This window comes from Pseudorasbora parva, chromosome 12 (assembly GCF_024679245.1).
Source record: "Pseudorasbora parva isolate DD20220531a chromosome 12, ASM2467924v1, whole genome shotgun sequence".
NCBI lineage: Eukaryota > Metazoa > Chordata > Actinopteri > Cypriniformes > Gobionidae > Pseudorasbora > Pseudorasbora parva.
In genome coordinates, this window is record NC_090183.1 from 29,584,255 (window position 1) to 29,603,307 (window position 19,053).

A 19,053-nucleotide genomic window follows, 5' to 3' on the forward strand; every position below is an offset into this window, starting at 1 on the left:
ACCTGTTAATATTATTTAATGGACCTGAGCTAATAGGAACTAGCAATAGTTTTATTTTATCAACTAATGTTAAAAAATGTTAATAAATACTGTATTGCTTTTTTAGTTAATGTATAGTAAATGTATTAACAGTGTTAAATAATGGGACTTTATTGTAGTGTTACCAATTATTTACTTATATTTTAGTAAATATTATATGGAAAAAAAAGTTTAATTGCAGTATGTTTTGATTACTATATTTAAAAGAACATATATATTGTTCATTAAAATAAGAAAAAATTAAAACATTCCTATTGACCAATCAGATTGTAGGGTCATGGGCTTAAACATGTTCTTATCAACCAATAACTCATTTTGAATTTCAAAGGAAGGATGACCATCAGAGAAAACTTTCTTGGCTACATCACTTTATCCAACTCAAAATAGATCTCACCTGTTATGAACCCCATTAAACTGAAGCATTTAGAGCGTTGATCATTGATAGTTTTTCACACTGACATAAAGATAAGCCAAATTATGCTAACATTTTCAACTTATCCTTCCAAATTTTGAAAATAAAAAAAACAAGAAACTAGAGCTGATGTTTAAACAACACTTCAAAGCAAGTTGCTTGTAGTAGTAACACTTTGTTGTTAAGGTGCATTCACACAACCAGCGACTTTGTTGTTGCATGTCGCCAATTGCCGGCACTGAGGTCATTAGTGGGCGTTCCTGCTACTGGTTTCCTAATAACATTTGTGATTGACATTCATGGATGTTCCTCCATGTAGACAACAAATCAGTTTGGTTTTTTTTTTGCCGCTACAAACAAACATTTTGTAATGAAAAGGAGAATAGAATCAGATCATAAAATAGAATCAGTACATAAAATGCCTAATATTAAAGATGAACGAGAAACAGTGAGTGTTCTTTGCCATCGCGGGTATTAATCTGCAGCAAAAGGGGGAAATGCCATTCTATCTGGGCTCATGAAATCATTCAGGCTTGGAGTCACTACTGCGAGTACCACCGTATGTACACAGAGACATATCGTACACAGAGACATATCATAAATTATAGGACAGTTGCTGACTGCTAAAATGAGCTTCTCCTTCATCTAGCCTGGGCAATGAAGAGCAACAGATCTCAATTCAATCTATGCCCAAAGTAAAGGTACATTTTTTGCACTCCATGGACAGGACTAAACATATACTTAACCCTTTAGGTAGTCTGAAAATGTATTTGTCTTTGCCGTATGCTAACATTTTCAATGATCAATGATCACTAGTCACTAGTCCAATGATCATGGACTAGTGAATGTGCTAAAGTAAACTCAATTAAAATGGATCCGTAATATAAAATGGTTGGACAAATGCTACAACAATTTACTTTACAGTCAAAAAGCAACTGCAACGTTACATTGTTAGCTAATATTTTTAATATTTTTTCATTCATTTCCTGGTATGACTAAGTCTAAAACCTATGAACGATCAGTATCAGTTCCAAGTGAACAAGCCTTTCCTCTTTTTAAGCCGTTTCTTCCAATTTCTTAAACTAAAATAATGAAATACACTTTTGCCTAACTTATTTATATTCAGAATGTATTACCATATGTTAGACTTGAAATTATTTTTTCTTTATAGGTGAAAATGACAAGCTTGGTTTGTTTTGGAAGTCACCCTGAGTTTTCAAAAAAATCCTTAAATCCAGTCTAAAATAGCAGCTTTTATGATCTATTAGATCATTATTAATAGACTGAAGTTAAAATATTAAATTGTACTATTTATACTGGGTGAATTGACCTTTAAGTGGGACACTGCATGATATGGGTAGTGTTTGTAGGTCCACAATAAATACATGAATGCCAGTGAAACTATAGGGGCTTTTTGCACCAGAGGAACCTTTTCATAGTTCCTAGAACTATTTGTGGAAGTACTCGGATTTTGGTGTGTTTGCACCACAGGAAATACGATTTCAACAATTTTAGTTTAGGAACTCCTTTTCAGGGAACTAAATCAGCTCCTACTTCAGCTTACGGTCTAACACAGCACAATAGGAAATACCAGTGATGCAATTACGCTGGCCGAACGCATGCACTTTAAAAAAACACACATAGATTATATACTATATATTTACTCCAGAAACTAACTCTACGAACATGGAAAAGAGCAATAGATGACCTCTCAACCTTTACACTAAAGAGAAAATCCAACGTAACTTTAAGGGAAACAAGAGAAACATGATTATGTATTTCTGCTTAGCTAGAGATATGGAGCATTAATCACATGGCAAACACTAATACGTTTTCATATACTGTCTACATTCTTTGTATAATAGTTCTATCTAATAGACAGGACTACAGATTGTAAACCGATGAGGACGGATACTGTGAGACAGGCATACAGGGGGTGTGAATGCAACCAGGAAAAGGTTTTTAGGGGAACTTTTATTTCTCTGGGAACCACCCTTGTGGTTAGTTCCTATAAGTTCGCTTAACTAAAGCCAATTATGGATTAAGCCAAAACTGTGGTATTATGTGATCATAATCACATGACCTCTCAAATGTCCAGTCATATATGAGGGTGGAGCAATCAGGAAGCACCTTGTGTAAAGACTACCTGAATTTCAATGACAGAGTTTGGACAAAGAACTTTACATAGCCCCGCACACGACGTAAAAGAAAAAAAAAGGTAAATTGTGTGCACGATTTACTAATTAATTCCATCAATTTATAAATCATGTGCACAATTTACTACTTCCTTCTCTCGAACTGCTAAATCGTCCACATGATTCACTTGTTTCCTCAATTTATAAATCGCACACACGATTTAGCCTACATTTTTGCTGTGTGTGTGTGTGTGTGTGTGTGTGTGTGTGTGTGTGTGTGTGTGTGTGTGTGTGTGTGTGTGTGTGTGTGTGTGTGTGTGTGTGTGTGTGTGTAAAACCAATGAAGTGACATCTAATGATTAATTCAATTAAATGTATTTCAGATCACAATGGCAAAAGGGAGAAAGACAGGGATAGCCAAAAGATTGTTCAAGCAGTGTGTTGTGGGTTTTTATATTTTGCCTTCAAATAGGCCTAGGCTATGCCTGATGTGGTTGTTTTTTATTTTTAATAAATTTGCGAAGATTTCAAACAAACTTATTTCACGCTTTCATTATGGAGCAATGTTTTTTAGAACTAAGAAAAAAAATGAATAAAGTTAATCCATTTTGGAATAACACACATTGCAATATGTCATAGAAGTCTGAAATTATATTAGGGCAATTATAGGGCAATTCCCATGAGGTTAAAATTAAACATGAAATCTAAAATGCACCTGCTCATTTGAGTCAATATTTAATATGGAACAGAAATAGAATTGGACAAATCAGCAATGTGACAGAATGTACAAAACTCAAATAACCTCAAAGCTTCACTTTATTTCAAAGGAACAGGCAACCTTTTTGCAATTAGAGAGCTGAGACCTTCCATCAAGATAACAATTCTCTGTAAGTGCTCATCCACCACTACAGAAAATTAACATATCAGGTGTGCTAAGTAGGAAAATGTGTGTCTGTTTTTTTGTTGTTGAGAGGTCTAGATTCTGATGGCTGAGATGGAAGAGGACCATTAGAAATATGAGAGCAGTAGGATGACTGAACAATTACCTGTTCCTTTGTTCCGGTCCACAAAACAGTATTTGAGCTCGTACTCTCGCAGAATTTCATGGACCTCCTGGGGTGGGGAGAGATGAAAAAGAGAGATCAAGGTGAGCAAATTAATTATATACTGCACTTTGTGTAGATTATGTATAAATAAAGAGTGAGAAAATTAAACTGTGTTTGTTTTTCATTATAGAAATTATATTATACAGTTAATTCCTCAAATTTAATTTACTAAGCCTCATTCCCCTGTCATTTACTGGTGAGTAAATGGAGCAAGAACGAAAGATGTGAATAAGCTATATACTACAACAATAGCGTAAATAAATTAATTGTGGCAGGGATAAGACTACCGTTATTCTACTCTATATTTATACACTATAAATGCATATAAAAAAAACAATATTATGTCACCAAAATACATTACATACAGGGCTTGACATTAACACCCGCCAACCAGCCAAATGCGGGTAGATTTCAGCTGTGGCGGGTAAGGCAGCCACTCCCACTAGCCACTTTAGCGGGTTGAATATAATTTCAGCCTACAGCCAAATGAAATACGAAGACTGTCATATCACAAAATTAAAATTGTCGTGCAAGCTCTGTCACGCGCAATCAGTTCTCCTTGTCAGTGTTGGGCAGTAGCATCGCTACATTTCTGAAGATCAAGCTCAAATTGGAAACCAACTGCCAAGTCGCGGATATACTTCACTTTCTACGTTCCTTTCTGCCTCGCGCAGACGCGCACAGATGCGCGCGAGCCTTTCAAAGGACTCCTTTGGCAGTGAGCGGGGAAAGACGGGTTCGTTGCGTGCACTGGATACGCGCACTATCTAGTAGTTGACGTTTGTTTCAGAGTGCTCAGTTTGCTGTTGCACGCGAGTCATCCGCGCGGTGACAAACGAGAAATCGTCTTCAAGTTTTAAAATAATCTATTGTGTCTCTTGAATAAACACCTCTTATTAAAATCATCGGGGTTCAGCCTGGCCACCTCTTGATATGAACGAATGAAACTTTTCCATGGAGAACACACAAACACACACACACACACACACACACACACACACACACACACACACACACACACACACACAAATATAGGCACGTTTTGTTTTTTGCCATGTTGGTACTGTTTGGAGCAAGTCTTAATTCTTTTGCTACTGTAGCTTACTTTCAGTCTTAAGTCTAAGACTTGGGTCTTGAGACCCAAGTCTAAGCTGAGCATAAATGCAAACACATATCATACACATAGGCTACAGATGAGCATACACACACTCTCAACACCTGGTTTTGTTAATATTATGGATCACATGTTTTTTTTTTTGTCAAATCGATTTCGACAATTTTTGAATAGCCTAACTGAAAAAGTATCCATGTCTATCTGCTTGAATTTTATTGATCACAGAGATAGCGTTGATTGGAATGAAGTTGGTTCAATGCAAAATTAAATAAATAAAAACTAGCTTAGATGTAGTAAACTACTTTTGCCAAGTTGCTGTAGCTTAGCTTGCTACATTTCCTATAGGGGGGTAGCTTCAGTGTAGTGAAGCTTAATTTAACGTAGAGTAGGCTATCTCACTCTGCATGTGAAAGTTTGAAAGGGTTTTAAATCTTCAAAATAAAGTAAAATGACTCAAAATCAAGTAATTTAGGCATGCCAAAGTCAACTTTAATCATATAAAATGTAATTTCCAAACTGCAAATTGTGGCCGGTGAAAATGCTGAGTGGCTAGTAACTTTGGAAAACCACTAGCCACGGTGGCTGGTGAGCAAAAAAGTTAATGTCAAGCCCTGATTACATAGTATATTAATCAACTACAATATTGAACTATAGTCTGTAGTGAGCAAACTTTCTAAAAAAAAAAAAAAGTCGGTCTCTTGGAACCGAAATTTAAACAAAAAAATATGCCTAAATAATTATATATAAACATAAAGCCTCATACTAGGAATTTGAAGAGATGCATAACAGGTTTAACAAGGTGTTAACTAGGGGTGTAAGAAAATATCGATACACGTGAATAACGCGATATTATGTTTGGCGATACTGTATGGATTCTCAAAAACGCTGTATCGATATTTATATATTTATTTATTTACATCCAAGATTTGTGGCTTTGTGTTCAGTTTAAAGCACAGACTGTATAACACCCAACCGCTAGATGGCAGCGTTATCTCAGAACGTATAACTGACGCGGAGCCGGAGAAGCACAAGGTAAAAGTGCGTGCATCACTAGTGTTTACATTAGCAAACCCAGCTCTCAAGACGATAGCATTATTCCGCTCCTGCAGTATACAGAGCTGAAGTGTGGACCAAGGGGGTAATCTAGCGCTCGGAAAGCGTTCCACCCCTAGGGGCGGCCATTGCTAACCAAGCCATCACCTGCTGTTAGCATCCCATTGACTCCCATTAATTTTTGAGTCACTTCGACAGTAAATAACTTTACATCTGAGACGTTTAAAGACTCCATTTGTCCATTGTTTATTTCTAAAGAAACACGACAATTTATAAAAGGCTCCATTACCTTGTATCTTACACTATCGCCCCGCAGAAGCTGTTTTTGTAAAAATAGGCTAACGATTGCGTCATAACCAACGCGACCCTGTCGCACAGTTGAGAAATTACCGTATAGACCTGAGGAGACGCTCGCAGGCAATCTTTTACTGTCTACGAGACAGTCGGGGTACGTGGAGACATAAAGTCTGATAAAGTCAAGGGGAAAGAATGGGGAGAAGCCCATAGTGAGCCAAAAGCAACGGGAGAAAATATTTAAACAACGTGATTCAGCTTTCACTTTCCACAACTACTAGAAGACTCACAGCTGTCAGACAGGAGGCTCACGTCACATCTACGTCGTCAAGCTCAGTCTGAGCCTGCGCAGTTCGCTCAGCCATCAGGAAGTGAGTGCCCCTAGGTTGACTTCATTGTTTCGCCGTTGACGTCAATGGGATCGCTCGGTCCATTTCTTTTACTGTCTATGTTGTGGACTCATGTTGGCTTCAGCTAAAAAGAAGCCACTAAGGAAATCGACAAGAAACATTTTGTTTGCAAAATAGGCCAAGTTATAATCTAATACTCGGGAAACACATTGAAACAGAGCTCGCTTAATATCCTGACGTCACCCCGCGCTGCTGAGAAGCATTTCGATAGAATGTCCTGCACGTTTTCCTCTCAGTAACAAAATAAACACACACCAAAACTGACAGCGGTGGCAGGAGAACGAAAGATAATAGCGACGTGGATATGGATGCACCAGCTCTGCAGTTCAGTTCTTGAAATAGCACTTTATACAATAGACTGCTTTATAGAAAACAGCTTTAGGCCCCGATCACACAGAACGCGTTTTTCAGGTTCGAAAACGCGAGGCGCACTGCACTCCCTTTTTTGGTCGGCGTTTTTCCATTCAAAAATGAGCAGTGCGCTTTAATGTTTCTAGGCAACCCCCGAATCACTTGTACTGTCAGTCAAATCAATGTAACGGTCAACACAACGGAAGGCCCGCCTCTCCATTCATTCGTTTGGACAACAGAACATCAGCGTGATGATGCTGCACGCTTTTCTGCTCAGTTGACTTTTTTTCAACTTCATGCGCTCGCAGCGCTCCTTCAAAAACGCGAGGCGCCCAGGGCGCATAAGCAGCACGCATAACGCTCTCTGCCAACAAAGGCGCCTCTCGCTGCAAAAACGCGTTCTGTGTGATCGGGGCTGCTGTGTTAAATATAACACAAACAGTCATTCAGTCATGAAATGGACTGCACTTTCTATTGTTAAATAGCCACTGCTATACTGTGAACCTTTAAAATATATACACATAAAGAATCCTGCAGTCACTTTACATTTCCCTTAACTTAGATTGCACATTGCATATGATTAGTGATATAAATTATAGGCTGTATTAATTAAATAAAATACTTTGTCTCGTGTTTTAGGCTTATGGTTGTGTTCTTTATTCTTTTAAATTATAAAAAACAAAAACACACAAAAAAGAAATATCGCAATATATTGCCTCTCTTACAATATCGCAATATATTGCAATATATCGTATCGTAACCCCTGTATCGTGATACGTATTGTATCGCCAGAGTCTTGGCAATACACAGCCCTAGTGTTAACTTTATAGGGCAATCATTTCACTTGCATGCATATACTGTATATTGTATAGGGCTGAGAATTGTATTTGTGTATTCATGAGGAAAGATTGTTGGCACATTATGTGAGCACTTGGCCTCCAGCCATAATTTTAAGAGAATCTGAAACATAAAATGTCTCTTTCAGAAGGGTTTCTTCATTTTCTAAAATCAAATAAAGGTCATAAACGTTTTTCTGGTGAAACGCATAGGAAAAAATGTCATCAGAGAAATATCATTTAAAAACTCAAGAGATTCAGTAATAATAAATCTAGTGAGTGATCATCTGGATACACAGGGCACCATACAAACTAATGTTATTTTATCCTTATGAAAATCGATACAATTAAGGTGTGGCCATGAAAATAGGGTTCCCAACGGTAGCCAAACAAAGAAACAGAGTGTCTGCTGTTATCCATCAGATAAACACACACAAACGTTGTCTCATAAATCTCTTCCTCTTCCCTTTTATGCACACAGAAGGCCCTGCTGTCACATCTCGAACATGTGTTAAGAGAGATAAACCAGAGGTGCCCACTCTAGCTGGTCATAAGGAACATCCTTACATCCATAAGGACACACTTGAATTATGACAAAGAGACTTCTGGATTCGGCAGGGGGTAAGACATACTGAAACAGTGTGGGGCAGTTAAAGTGTGCTGCACAGAGTTACTGTTCACAGCAAAATGCGCTTTCATGCAATGCTGCCTGTCTATCGAACATGCACAATGAATTTACTGAGGAGCTAAAACTGTGAATTTCATGTTCATTTTAATGTAGGTTTTTAGCCCTTACACTTACTAAAAAGTCTTGCAACTTGTGTGAATATAATAGGGTTAGTTCACCCAAAAATTAAAAATTAGCCCATGATTTTCTCACCCACAAGTCATCCTAGATATGACATTCTTCTTTCAGACTAATAAAATTATATTTAAAAAAGTCCAGGCTAATCCCAGATTTATAATAGCAGTGATTGTTGTTCTGTTTTTGAAGTCCATAAAAATGCATCTCTCCAACATAAAACAGCTCCATACGGCTCCGGGAGGTTAATAAGAGCCTTCTGAAGCGAATCGATGCGTTTGTGTAAGCAAAATATCCATATTTAAAACTTTATACAGTAAAGATCCAGTCAATTGCCTTCCGTATTTAACTAATGTAAAAAGTGTTGAAAGTGCCTCTGCAGTACAAAATGCTTACGCGACGTCTGACGAGCGTAACTGGTAGCGTAAGCATTTTGATTTTATTTGTCTGAAAGAAAAATGTCATATACACTTAGGAGGACTTGAGGATGAGTAAATCAAGAGCTAACCCTTTAAGAAAGAACTCTCCATTTCCAAGATGGATCTTTTCAAAACTCTGATCAGTGATTGTCCTTTTAAACCCAGAGCAAATACAAAAATATTGCACATTTTATTGAATATCGCCAAAAGACTAAACATAATTTTTAATAATTTTTAGGTGCTTCTGCCAGCATTAGTTTGGTGATATTTCAGCAGAAACAAAACACTTTAAATAAGATGCTTGTAAAAAAAAAGTATATGAACTGTATATAAATTATATTTATTCTTCCATAATTTTGTAACTCTACTATTTCCAAATTTGCTCCTTTCTTCCTTTGATTTCTGCTCCAAGTATCTGGAACAGTCCAATAATTTGCTTTCTAGTGAAAATTCTTCTAAAGGCACACAACCTCTTCTTCTATGTGATTGCTGATCTCACTAGATTATTGGTCCAGATAGTCTTATTCTTCTGTAAGGCAGTATCATTTATCTTGTGCAACATATATAAAAAAAAAAAAAGTTAAGTATCAAGTTGAATTTTGTGTGTATTAAGCTCCCTCTCTCTATCTCTCTGTCCTCTCTCCTAAATATGCATACCAAGATTTGGACTGTTCTAGAACAGGGACTGTTCTCTCTCGCCACTATGAAGACCACATTCACATCATCCAAATGAAATGAACTCTGGATGCTTTCACATTTGGTTCGATTGCCTTGACCGAACCAGAGTTCGATTGCTCGCCCCTGCCCCCCGCTGGACTGTGTTCATATTATATTATTTGGTTCCAAACTGGGGTTCGTTTGCGTCATCAAAGCAGCAGCTGTTTACCCGGTTGCTTAGTAACGACAGCGAGCGTGAAGGCAGCGCAATACATAACGTTGCCCGCATCATTTTTATTTTTTATATTTTTGAAACGAACCCCAAGACCACCTTTTTAAGCAGACTTAGGTGCGGTTCGTGGGTGCGCACCTGAGTTCGGTAGACCGCGTTCACATTATCCAAACGAATCGAACTCTGACGTCAATCGGAGCTCAAATGAATACACGTTGTTTAAAAGAATTATGAATGCATTTATTATATTTATATTAATATTTGGCTACTTGTCAATTTAAACAATATTTATATAAACATATATGAATTCAAAGTGATTATAATTCATATAATATAAATATAATAAATAATTAGCACCAAAAGATGCACAATTTTATTCCAAAAGTTTTCATTATAAACTTCTTTCATTTGGAATGAGACATACAGGGAGTGTGGCTTTATTGCATCTTAACTTGTAGCTGATTGGTCCAGTTTGGGTTTGCGATCTCAAACCCAGAATAAAACCTGCTCCATAGCAGCTTAGCTGTGTAGTGTCAGTTACCATGGTGATAAACACTGATAAAAAACAATCAACCTTCTTGATCCCGAAAAAACAGAGTTTGCTCAAACTAATCTTGAACTTACCTGGGCAACAACTGAAACCAGCTCTGTGCAACAGCCAACAGGCCACAGGAATACCCTCAGAACTCTCAGGTTTCATTAAAAATATTGTCATTCGAAGATAAACAAATGCCTTGTGGGTTTGGAATGATGTGGGTATGATGACAGAATGCTTTTTGGGGGGTGAACTAAGCCTACATTTCACTGTATAGACCAGTGTTTCCCAACTGGGATGCCGCCAGGGGTGTTGTATAAAAGGTGCCAGCACGCATTTAAACCGCGTTTCATCTGACATCTCATGACGCACCTGACTAAAAATGTAACTTGAAAATAATGCTTTATGTAAGTTTCTGTCAATGGATACATGAGCTGGCTCTTCAGTGATAGGCTACATTCCAACAGTGATAATAGAAGAAAAACGTGGGCAAACGGTTTCTCTTTGTAAACGTTGTTCAATACATGCGAGTGCTGCCGTATGTTCGAATATGACCAGTTGTTTCCGCCTCACACAATAAGTATGTCAACATGTCCATCTTGATGAGTATCCAAGCAGACATATGCCTTAAGTGAACTTTATACAGTGGAGAATGACGACACATACGTGCATTAGGTCTTAAAGGGGCAGTAGCCTAGCCTAGAAATCTAGACGCACCCTAGCGGCAGCAAATCTAATCTGCCCGCGAGAGTCGTCTAGTAACTCTCAAAACCCTTCTGAGCTGTAAACACCAAAATTCTTGCTGGGCCAATCACATCGTGTATAGGGTCCATAATGACGACCGAGTTGCGTTTGCGTGCTTCTAGTAAACACAAACGCAACTGGCGAATGGCAGTCTTTCGAATCAACTTTGACCACGACTCTGGGAGACTTGGAGTAAAGCTTTTCTCTGAGAAAAGAACAAAGAACGGCCCTGAAGTCATTCTTAAAAAGGTAAGATGTGTTCGGAGTTTTGCAGTGAACCTAAAACCGCGATACAAACCGAACTGTGCGCAATCTGTAACGTTACCCCCCCTAGCATAACGTATGCGAGGGGGTTCCACAAAATTTTAAAAGTGTGCCATGACTGAAAAACGGTTGGGAAACACTGGTAGAGAGAGACAACAGCCCCTTTCACACAGCAATCCTGGTAAATTAACAGAAAGACTTTTGGACTTTTTGAAGTTCACACAAGCAATGGCAGTCTATTTACTGGTAAGAGACCATTCACACATCAGCCACAATATCAGTGAATTCTGTGATGCCAGTCATCAGAAGTGATCTTTAAATGTTGCGCTGTTGTCTTCCTCCACCCGCATGAGAAGCGCTTTAGTTTCCCTATCAGTTAAATTTGACCAAAAAAAATTATGTTTGAGTGAAAGGCAGAAGTGGATGTTTACAGAACACGTTTTTGCTCTTAAAAATACGAGACCCTCATGATAGTATTCCACTGAAGAAATGCAACACTGATGAATGGAAAAGAAGGCAGGGTCTCGAGTGCGACATGTTAAAAAAGCTGCGAGACGTGGCATAGTCTATTTACGAAGAAAAACTATTAAAAAGACTTTTGTAAACAGTGCTGAATATTCACATCACATCTCCATAAGAAATTTATGACTGACCCAAAGCAGACTTCTCATAAGTGATCATACCGCTAACCTTTATTCCGCATTCACAAATGACTGGTTATTTACTGGTAATGCAACAACTTCCCTTACTGGCAAAGTGCTGGAACCAATTCGCCAGTATTTTTGAAAAGGTTCTGTTCACACATGATCTCTTACCAGTAAAGACTGTTTGTGTGAAAGGGGCTATTGACAGCTTGGATATTCTTCAAAACTTCTTTTTTTGTGTTCCACAAAAGAAAGAGAGTAACATGATTGTGAGTAAACGATTGAATGATTGAAAAATGAGAATTAGAATACCATGAGCATTTTAACTTACTTGAATCCTCATAATACATTCATCTCCTATGTCTGAAAACCAAATGAAATTAAACAGACAGAACAGACATGCATTCTAATCTGCTATATACGGTACATAAACTATTTTTTCAGCTTTAAATTCTGTACAATCTTTTGGTAAATGGAAGTACATTGTGTCTAATTCACTTTCTTTGCCATTTCAAAGAGCAGTGTACTCCCTCCCTCTCCTACTCAGAGACAACAAGACACTTTCCACACAATGAAGTCTGCCTCAGTTATGGCTCTCTCTTAACGAAGTGCATTACACATGCATTGTAATGGCCCATAAATGGGCAGAAAGTCTGAGTGAGCATCCAGATACCATTAGATATGGATCACAATGTCAGGAACAGCATCGGCCCACAATGATTCAACTAAACATCTGGGACGGTTGAGAGCTAACAGAACGGATGGGGGTTACTGCTCTTGATTAATGTCTCTGCACATGTTCTCCGATGAAGCACAGGTCATGCTGCATGTGACTTAATCAAATGCTTTACAGACAGTCTGCATTAACAAGAGGATTTAAAACTAAAAGAGGGAAGTTAAAACTAAAAGAGAGCAATTTATCACAGTGAGAGTATAAATATGCTCACTTCTTAATCATTTTTTACTGCTGAGAATGAGAAGGCATGGCCACGATGAGATGTGTAATGTTATTTGAATGTGTTGCAGGCCTGTGACATTGATGAAAGCTGCTAACTACTATATATCACAACACACTTTTCAATATGCTAGTTTTAAATGTTTAATCTGCAATGTGCAGAACAAAATGTGAATCTGTCATCGTCACTCAATGAGATAATCTTTCACTATGCTCCACCCCCTTAGTTACGGTTGCTAGGTAGGACAAGGTTTTATACTAGCCTGGTTCCTGGCAATGTCAAATGCCACGGATGGAAAACTAACAGGATAGTGCGCAATACCTCCTGAATTATAAAAAACATAGTTTACATTTGTATTTAGTGCTATTGATTATATTAGTTATAATTTCATTTAACATTTATTCGACATACTCAAAATGGTACTGTACATCTCTTAGTTATTTTATCTACTATGATTAACCTTAATTAATATGCAAATTATATTTAATGTTATTAAATAAACTGCTCAAAATGTATAGCAGAACAACTGTCAAACTGGATTATCTGAGATTTCCATTGTTTCACTTTCATTGCATTTTTAGTTTAACAGCTTTCACTATATTTTAGACGAGTCTGAGTTTTGGTCAGCCTGCACACAAGAAAGCCAGGTAGTGGGGTGAGACTGAGACGTGAAAACTCTTAGACGTATAACTTGCTTTACTTTGTGGGGACCAGAGTCAACAGCCAAGGTGATGAGAGGTCAGGAAAGAACAGAGAGGATTTAGAGTCAGACAGAGACTAATCCTAAGAGGGAAGGGGAAGGGAAACAATGAATTTATTCTAGCTAACAACACAAGGTAAACAGTAGAGATGCTCAGATGAGGATTTTTGCAGCTGATACCAATTTCCCATTTTTGTCATCACGATCAGCCGATACCAATCCTGATCATTCAATCTTTAAATAAGTGATATGTAAGCTCTCTGTTGACGGTCACCATTAACCCCCTACACACTGAAGGCATTTTTAATGATTTCATGTGGAATACTTAAAAGTACTGGCTTAAAATTGCTACAAACAAGGTATTGTCAACTGCATTGTCTTATGTGGTAGAAAACCTTTAGATTTTCAAGGAAAATAGATTTTTTGTTCTAATGTTATAACACAGTTGGGGGAAAAAAATAAATAGAAAAAGGAATGTGGCATTTACCATGCAAGTAGTTCCTATTCAGTAAAACACTTTAGACTTCTTCTTAGACTTTTGATGAAAAGGCTACCATGGTTCCAAATGTCATAACTTTTGTTTTGAGATAAACACAAAATTTGGCTCAGATTCAGCCCAAACTGGATTTTAAGACCTCTCATACCTTATAATGACATCATGTCAGGTATGAATAAAAACAAAACAAATCAATACATTTTTCTTGCTTCTAACACATCAACTTTGAGGACAAAATGTTCTTGCTGCAAAAAATATCCCACCCACTCACAGGTGCCGTAATGAAGAGATAATCAGTGTTATTCACTTCACCTGTCATAATGTTATGCCTGATCGGTGTGTATATGTGTGTGAAAATTATAAAATATATAAAGTGTATAAATTATATATATATATATATATATATATATATATATATATATATATATATATATATATATATATATATATATATATATATATATAAATGTGTGTGTGTGTGTGTGTGTGTGTGTGTCTCACTCCATATGTAAATGTGAATTTAAAAAAAAAAATTATACATATTACTACATACATAATGTTAATTAAATTTTTTGTTAACTTCTGTGTTGAGCAGAGAACATGCACCTTAATCCTCCAGTGCTGAACATCTGCTACTGACACCCAAACCAACAACAAACCCCCCCAAATATGAAGCGCATCAGATGTCACCTGACTAAGAGCCAATCAACATCATTTCAGACATTTCTCCTGCCCCAAACTGTGACCGGCCTGCTCTTAAATTATTCAGTACAAGGAGCGGAGTGATTGTGTATGTGTGAATGAGGGACACAGACAGAAAGAGAGAGAGAGAGCTGCTTTGCCTGACATGTGTTCTTAGTGATAAGCCGCTGCTCTGTGACCTGATCACAGCGGTGGTGCACCTGACACTTCTCCAAACTGTTACTCATGCTGTCTAAGGTTATAGACGCTTGTAATACAACATGCAGTATGTCCTACTGAAATAATATACATTAGTATGTCAAAACAAATACTCATATAAAAAAAAAAAAAAAAAAGATCTGCGTTTATGCTCAATGAGATCTGAGATATTCATGACAACCTAACATGTAAGTGCAAGTTTTGTGCCATGTTAAGTGCAAAAGTACAGTGCGGTGGCGTCTGTTCAGCAGATACTAACAATTGGATATTAACTGCATTCATCTCCTCCTGAAGCTGGGGAAACATTACACCTCCCTCAAGGACCCAGGTATCCGACATGTTTACTGACATTAATAATGTGAGGAAAACTCTGTAGGAAATGCCATCGGCAGCAGCTACCTCAGCTCCCTGAATATGAAAATCTCCCACTCAGAGTTCAGCTCACCGCTGTGCTGTTCTCCCTGCCTGAACGCCCTCAGCCAGATCTCAGTCAGTCTGTCTGTCTCCATGAGCAAACATGCCTCAAGACAACCGCAACCAGGCAAATAACAACGCTGCATGCTTCCTTCAGTACATAAGTCATATTCAAATATCATAACCGTTTTAATAAGGAAGAACAAATAATTTGACAAAACACACACAAAATGAAAACAGTCTCTATTCAAATGAAACTCGTTGCGTTTTTCTAGGGAGTGTTAATTTATTTCCGAGAGAAGTTCAGTATATTAACAGTCACACGAAATATATAGTTTGGAGTTGATAAGGGGGCATTTTAGACGTATCTGTGGTTATGTTGATTGATTCAAAACAGAGAGACGGTGAGCAGGTCGTTTTCAGCAGAACTCGGCTTTTCAGACGGAGCGGACATCCAAAGGTGCCGTCGGGCTGTTATTTTACTGCATATTTTCCACTTATTTGTTTTCGGTTCACTTCAGTGGTGACTCACATTATAAATTGTTTAGGGTTTTTGTTTTACTGTAAGGCAGACAACGTTTAGGGTCGCGCGCAAACAGTTATAGGCTAACGTTAACGCGTTAAGTTACCACAGTATGATGAACGTAAAAGTTTCAGCACTTATCTATTCATTCATCTTTCAAGGTCACTTACTGAACTGTTTGCGTTTACTCAGCCGTTAATTTGATGCCCACTATCCGTATTTCAAACTAACACCTGTTTTAATTCAACTTTCTAGGAACTTGTGTTTGTCATTTTATTTGTTTTGGCTGAAACATAAGTTACATCATAGCGTTCATGCGTGCTGTGCTAAACGGTCTTTTATATACGTTATATTTAACGCATGAAATAATAAAAGCGGTTTATGAATCTTGACAATCAAACAAACACACTTCATGCTATAAAGAAAAGCCCTTGGGCGTGTGTTTCTTTTCCCCCCCGGTGAACTAGTGAGCAGTGAAACTTTTACCTGTCAGGCTGATGTATGTAAATCTCTCTAACTTACCTGGTTAGTTGTATCCTGTGGCAGGTTCTTAATAAGGATCTTCCTCCTGTTGCTCAGCTCTCTGCGAGTTTTCTCCAGCCGTTTCTCGATCTCCTCGGGATCAAGTTCCGGTAGATCTCTAAGGATGGTGATCCCCTCGGATGCTGCGTCCTCTTCCTGTCGGCTCGCGGGGCTGTCGGACTCCGGGTGAGGTGAGTTTTCCCGCTTTATCGCATGCACGCTCGGCGGCTGGATGGATGAAGCTGCCGCCATTTTGAAGCGCTCGGTGGAAAGTGAGTTGGAGAGAGCGAATAGGTGGGCGTCTGTGCTTTGAGTCAAACCCATCGACGGCACTCTACAAAGTAAGCGTGGATAAGCTTCGACACAGTACGGCTGGCGACCTCCACCGATGGAAAACTAAACATTCTGACTATCAGTCTCTTTTTTCCATGGGTACCAGGGCAGTATATAATAATAATAATAATAATAATAATAATAATAATAATAATAATAATAATAATAATAAAGAAGTCCTAATAAACAGTAACACTATAAAAAAAACAGTAACAGTCCGTGATAATACTGTTGTTATAACAAAACATATTTATTAAAAACATATCAGCAATACTTATGTATTTAGGCAAAAAAAAAAAAAAAAAAAAAAACAATAAGCGCATTTAAAGTCCTAATAATCGTAATTGAATATTCTTTTTTTTTTTTTTTTTTGAATGCACCATTATAAATTATTTGTCCTTGCTTTTATCATTTAAAAGGTCTTCTCTGATGACGTGTTTTTCGTCGTAGAACAACCTGTCAATCAAATGAAAACACATTTATTTCAATGATCCGATCAATTCCTGAGGGGGAAAAAATTAATTCCCATCCTGCACTTTTTTCTTGTTAGGCCCTGACCCAAATGGCACACTTTATATGCACTTTTAGTCTTGTGGACTTGTCCATTAAGTCCATGAGACCATAGGGTGTCTAAATGTCATTTTAGGTTGCAAAAGGGCGCTCCGAATTACCCGGAACAAATTGTCCCAGTAACTTTTTTCCCCCAGACCCGCTGCTGTCTGCTTTTCCATAGCAGTCTGGTGACGTTGGACTGCGTGCATCAACTTTCCAGTTTCCACTGGATTTCGTCCTTTGCCAATAAATGTAGCTAATAAAGCTTGAACCTTGTCATCAGCCCACTGGTTGCATTTTTAACACTGTTGATTCGAATAGCAAACAACTCTTACTGCACGCACTGCGACCGACTTTTAAAAATAGTAGTTGAAATAAAATGCTGCATGAACTCAACCAATCAGCATGCTCAGCGCACAAGTGCAAGCCCTGAAAGTTCTTGAACTTTGAAAAAATACTGCCTCGTGAGCTTATGCAGAGCCCTCACTGGTTGTTTATTATTATTGTAATGTTATGTGCAATGAATGAGCAGTACCGCCCACTGGCTGTCTTGATGCCCTACGCATCATTACTTTATGATGCCCGCGGGTGTTACGCTCACGTATATTTTTGATCAGAGAGTTTAGGGGGTGCTGAGAGAAAATGATCGTGGTGCCCCCCCTCAGTGAGACATGAGGTAACAATGCAGTCTCATGGCCTTTTGCAGATCCTGCTGTGCTTGTTCATGTGTTTTGAAGGAGGCGTGGCTTTGGAGAGCACTCTGAAGGCAGGGCGTGTTTTCATGCTTTCAAAGCTTGCTATTGCTAGCCTCTCCAAAATGTCCAAAATTGCCTACCATACCTTTAAAGGAAGTGCATGTAAGACTCGTACTGCAATCACTTTCCAATGACTACAGAGCGGTGTATCCCCCTCCCCCCAGATGCCGAATCACTACTGACTTTGTGATTGGTAGAAGGGTGGGGCTTCAGGCCAAAACATCAACATCAGTTGAGGGCTGCAACAACAACTTTTAAATGACAATATCCTGGCCTGACTACTGTTTTCAGTGAAGTATTTGAAATTAACATGATTTCTTAATGTCTAGTGACATATCAGGGCCATTGCATGATTAATTGAAATACATTTCTTACATACAGTTCCTTTAAAGCATGGTCACAGTCTATAGTCTGTGTACTGTTACATTTACCATTGTTCTGTACATTTCTATGGCCGAAATCCAGTTATTTCAGATGTAATCCAAGCAATTGGCAATTTTGTGTGAGTGCTGAAGATTTCCAGTCGGATTTTGATACGGTTCAAGTCACAAAAATGTTGCGTTGACCAACAGACACCTGTTTGGTTTGACAGTTACTTCTGTGAGAGCTGTGCTTCATACATCGCTACACAATTGCCAATAGACAACTAACTTTTTTGTTAGTGAATTCCAACGTGCACACCTTCAAGCTAAGCTCACACAGAAGTCATTCAAATCAAGCAGCTTTCACTCAACACTCCTGATCGTGTGGATGGATCAGGAGAATATCATATTCGAACAATGGTATTTTGCCAAACAATGTGTGACCACGCCTTTATTCTAATTCATCTGGGGGGATCACCTCCAGAGGAGTCAT

General features: G+C 38.1%; 1 protein-coding gene across 2 annotated transcripts in view; it reads right to left on the reverse strand.

Moving 5' to 3' along the window:
* raver2 (ribonucleoprotein, PTB-binding 2) overlaps positions 1 to 16,941 on the reverse strand; it is an 88,029-nt gene extending 71,088 nt beyond the window's left edge. For both annotated transcript variants that reach the window (XM_067459808.1, XM_067459807.1), the window contains exons 1-2: positions 16,559 to 16,941; positions 3,633 to 3,699 (exon numbers count right to left, since the gene is read on the reverse strand). In XM_067459808.1, coding sequence (XP_067315909.1) covers positions 3,633 to 3,699; positions 16,559 to 16,882 — 391 coding nt within the window. In that variant the 5' untranslated portion in view covers positions 16,883 to 16,941. The remainder of the gene's footprint in view (positions 1 to 3,632; positions 3,700 to 16,558) is intronic.
* Positions 16,942 to 19,053: the final 2,112 nt, after the last annotated feature.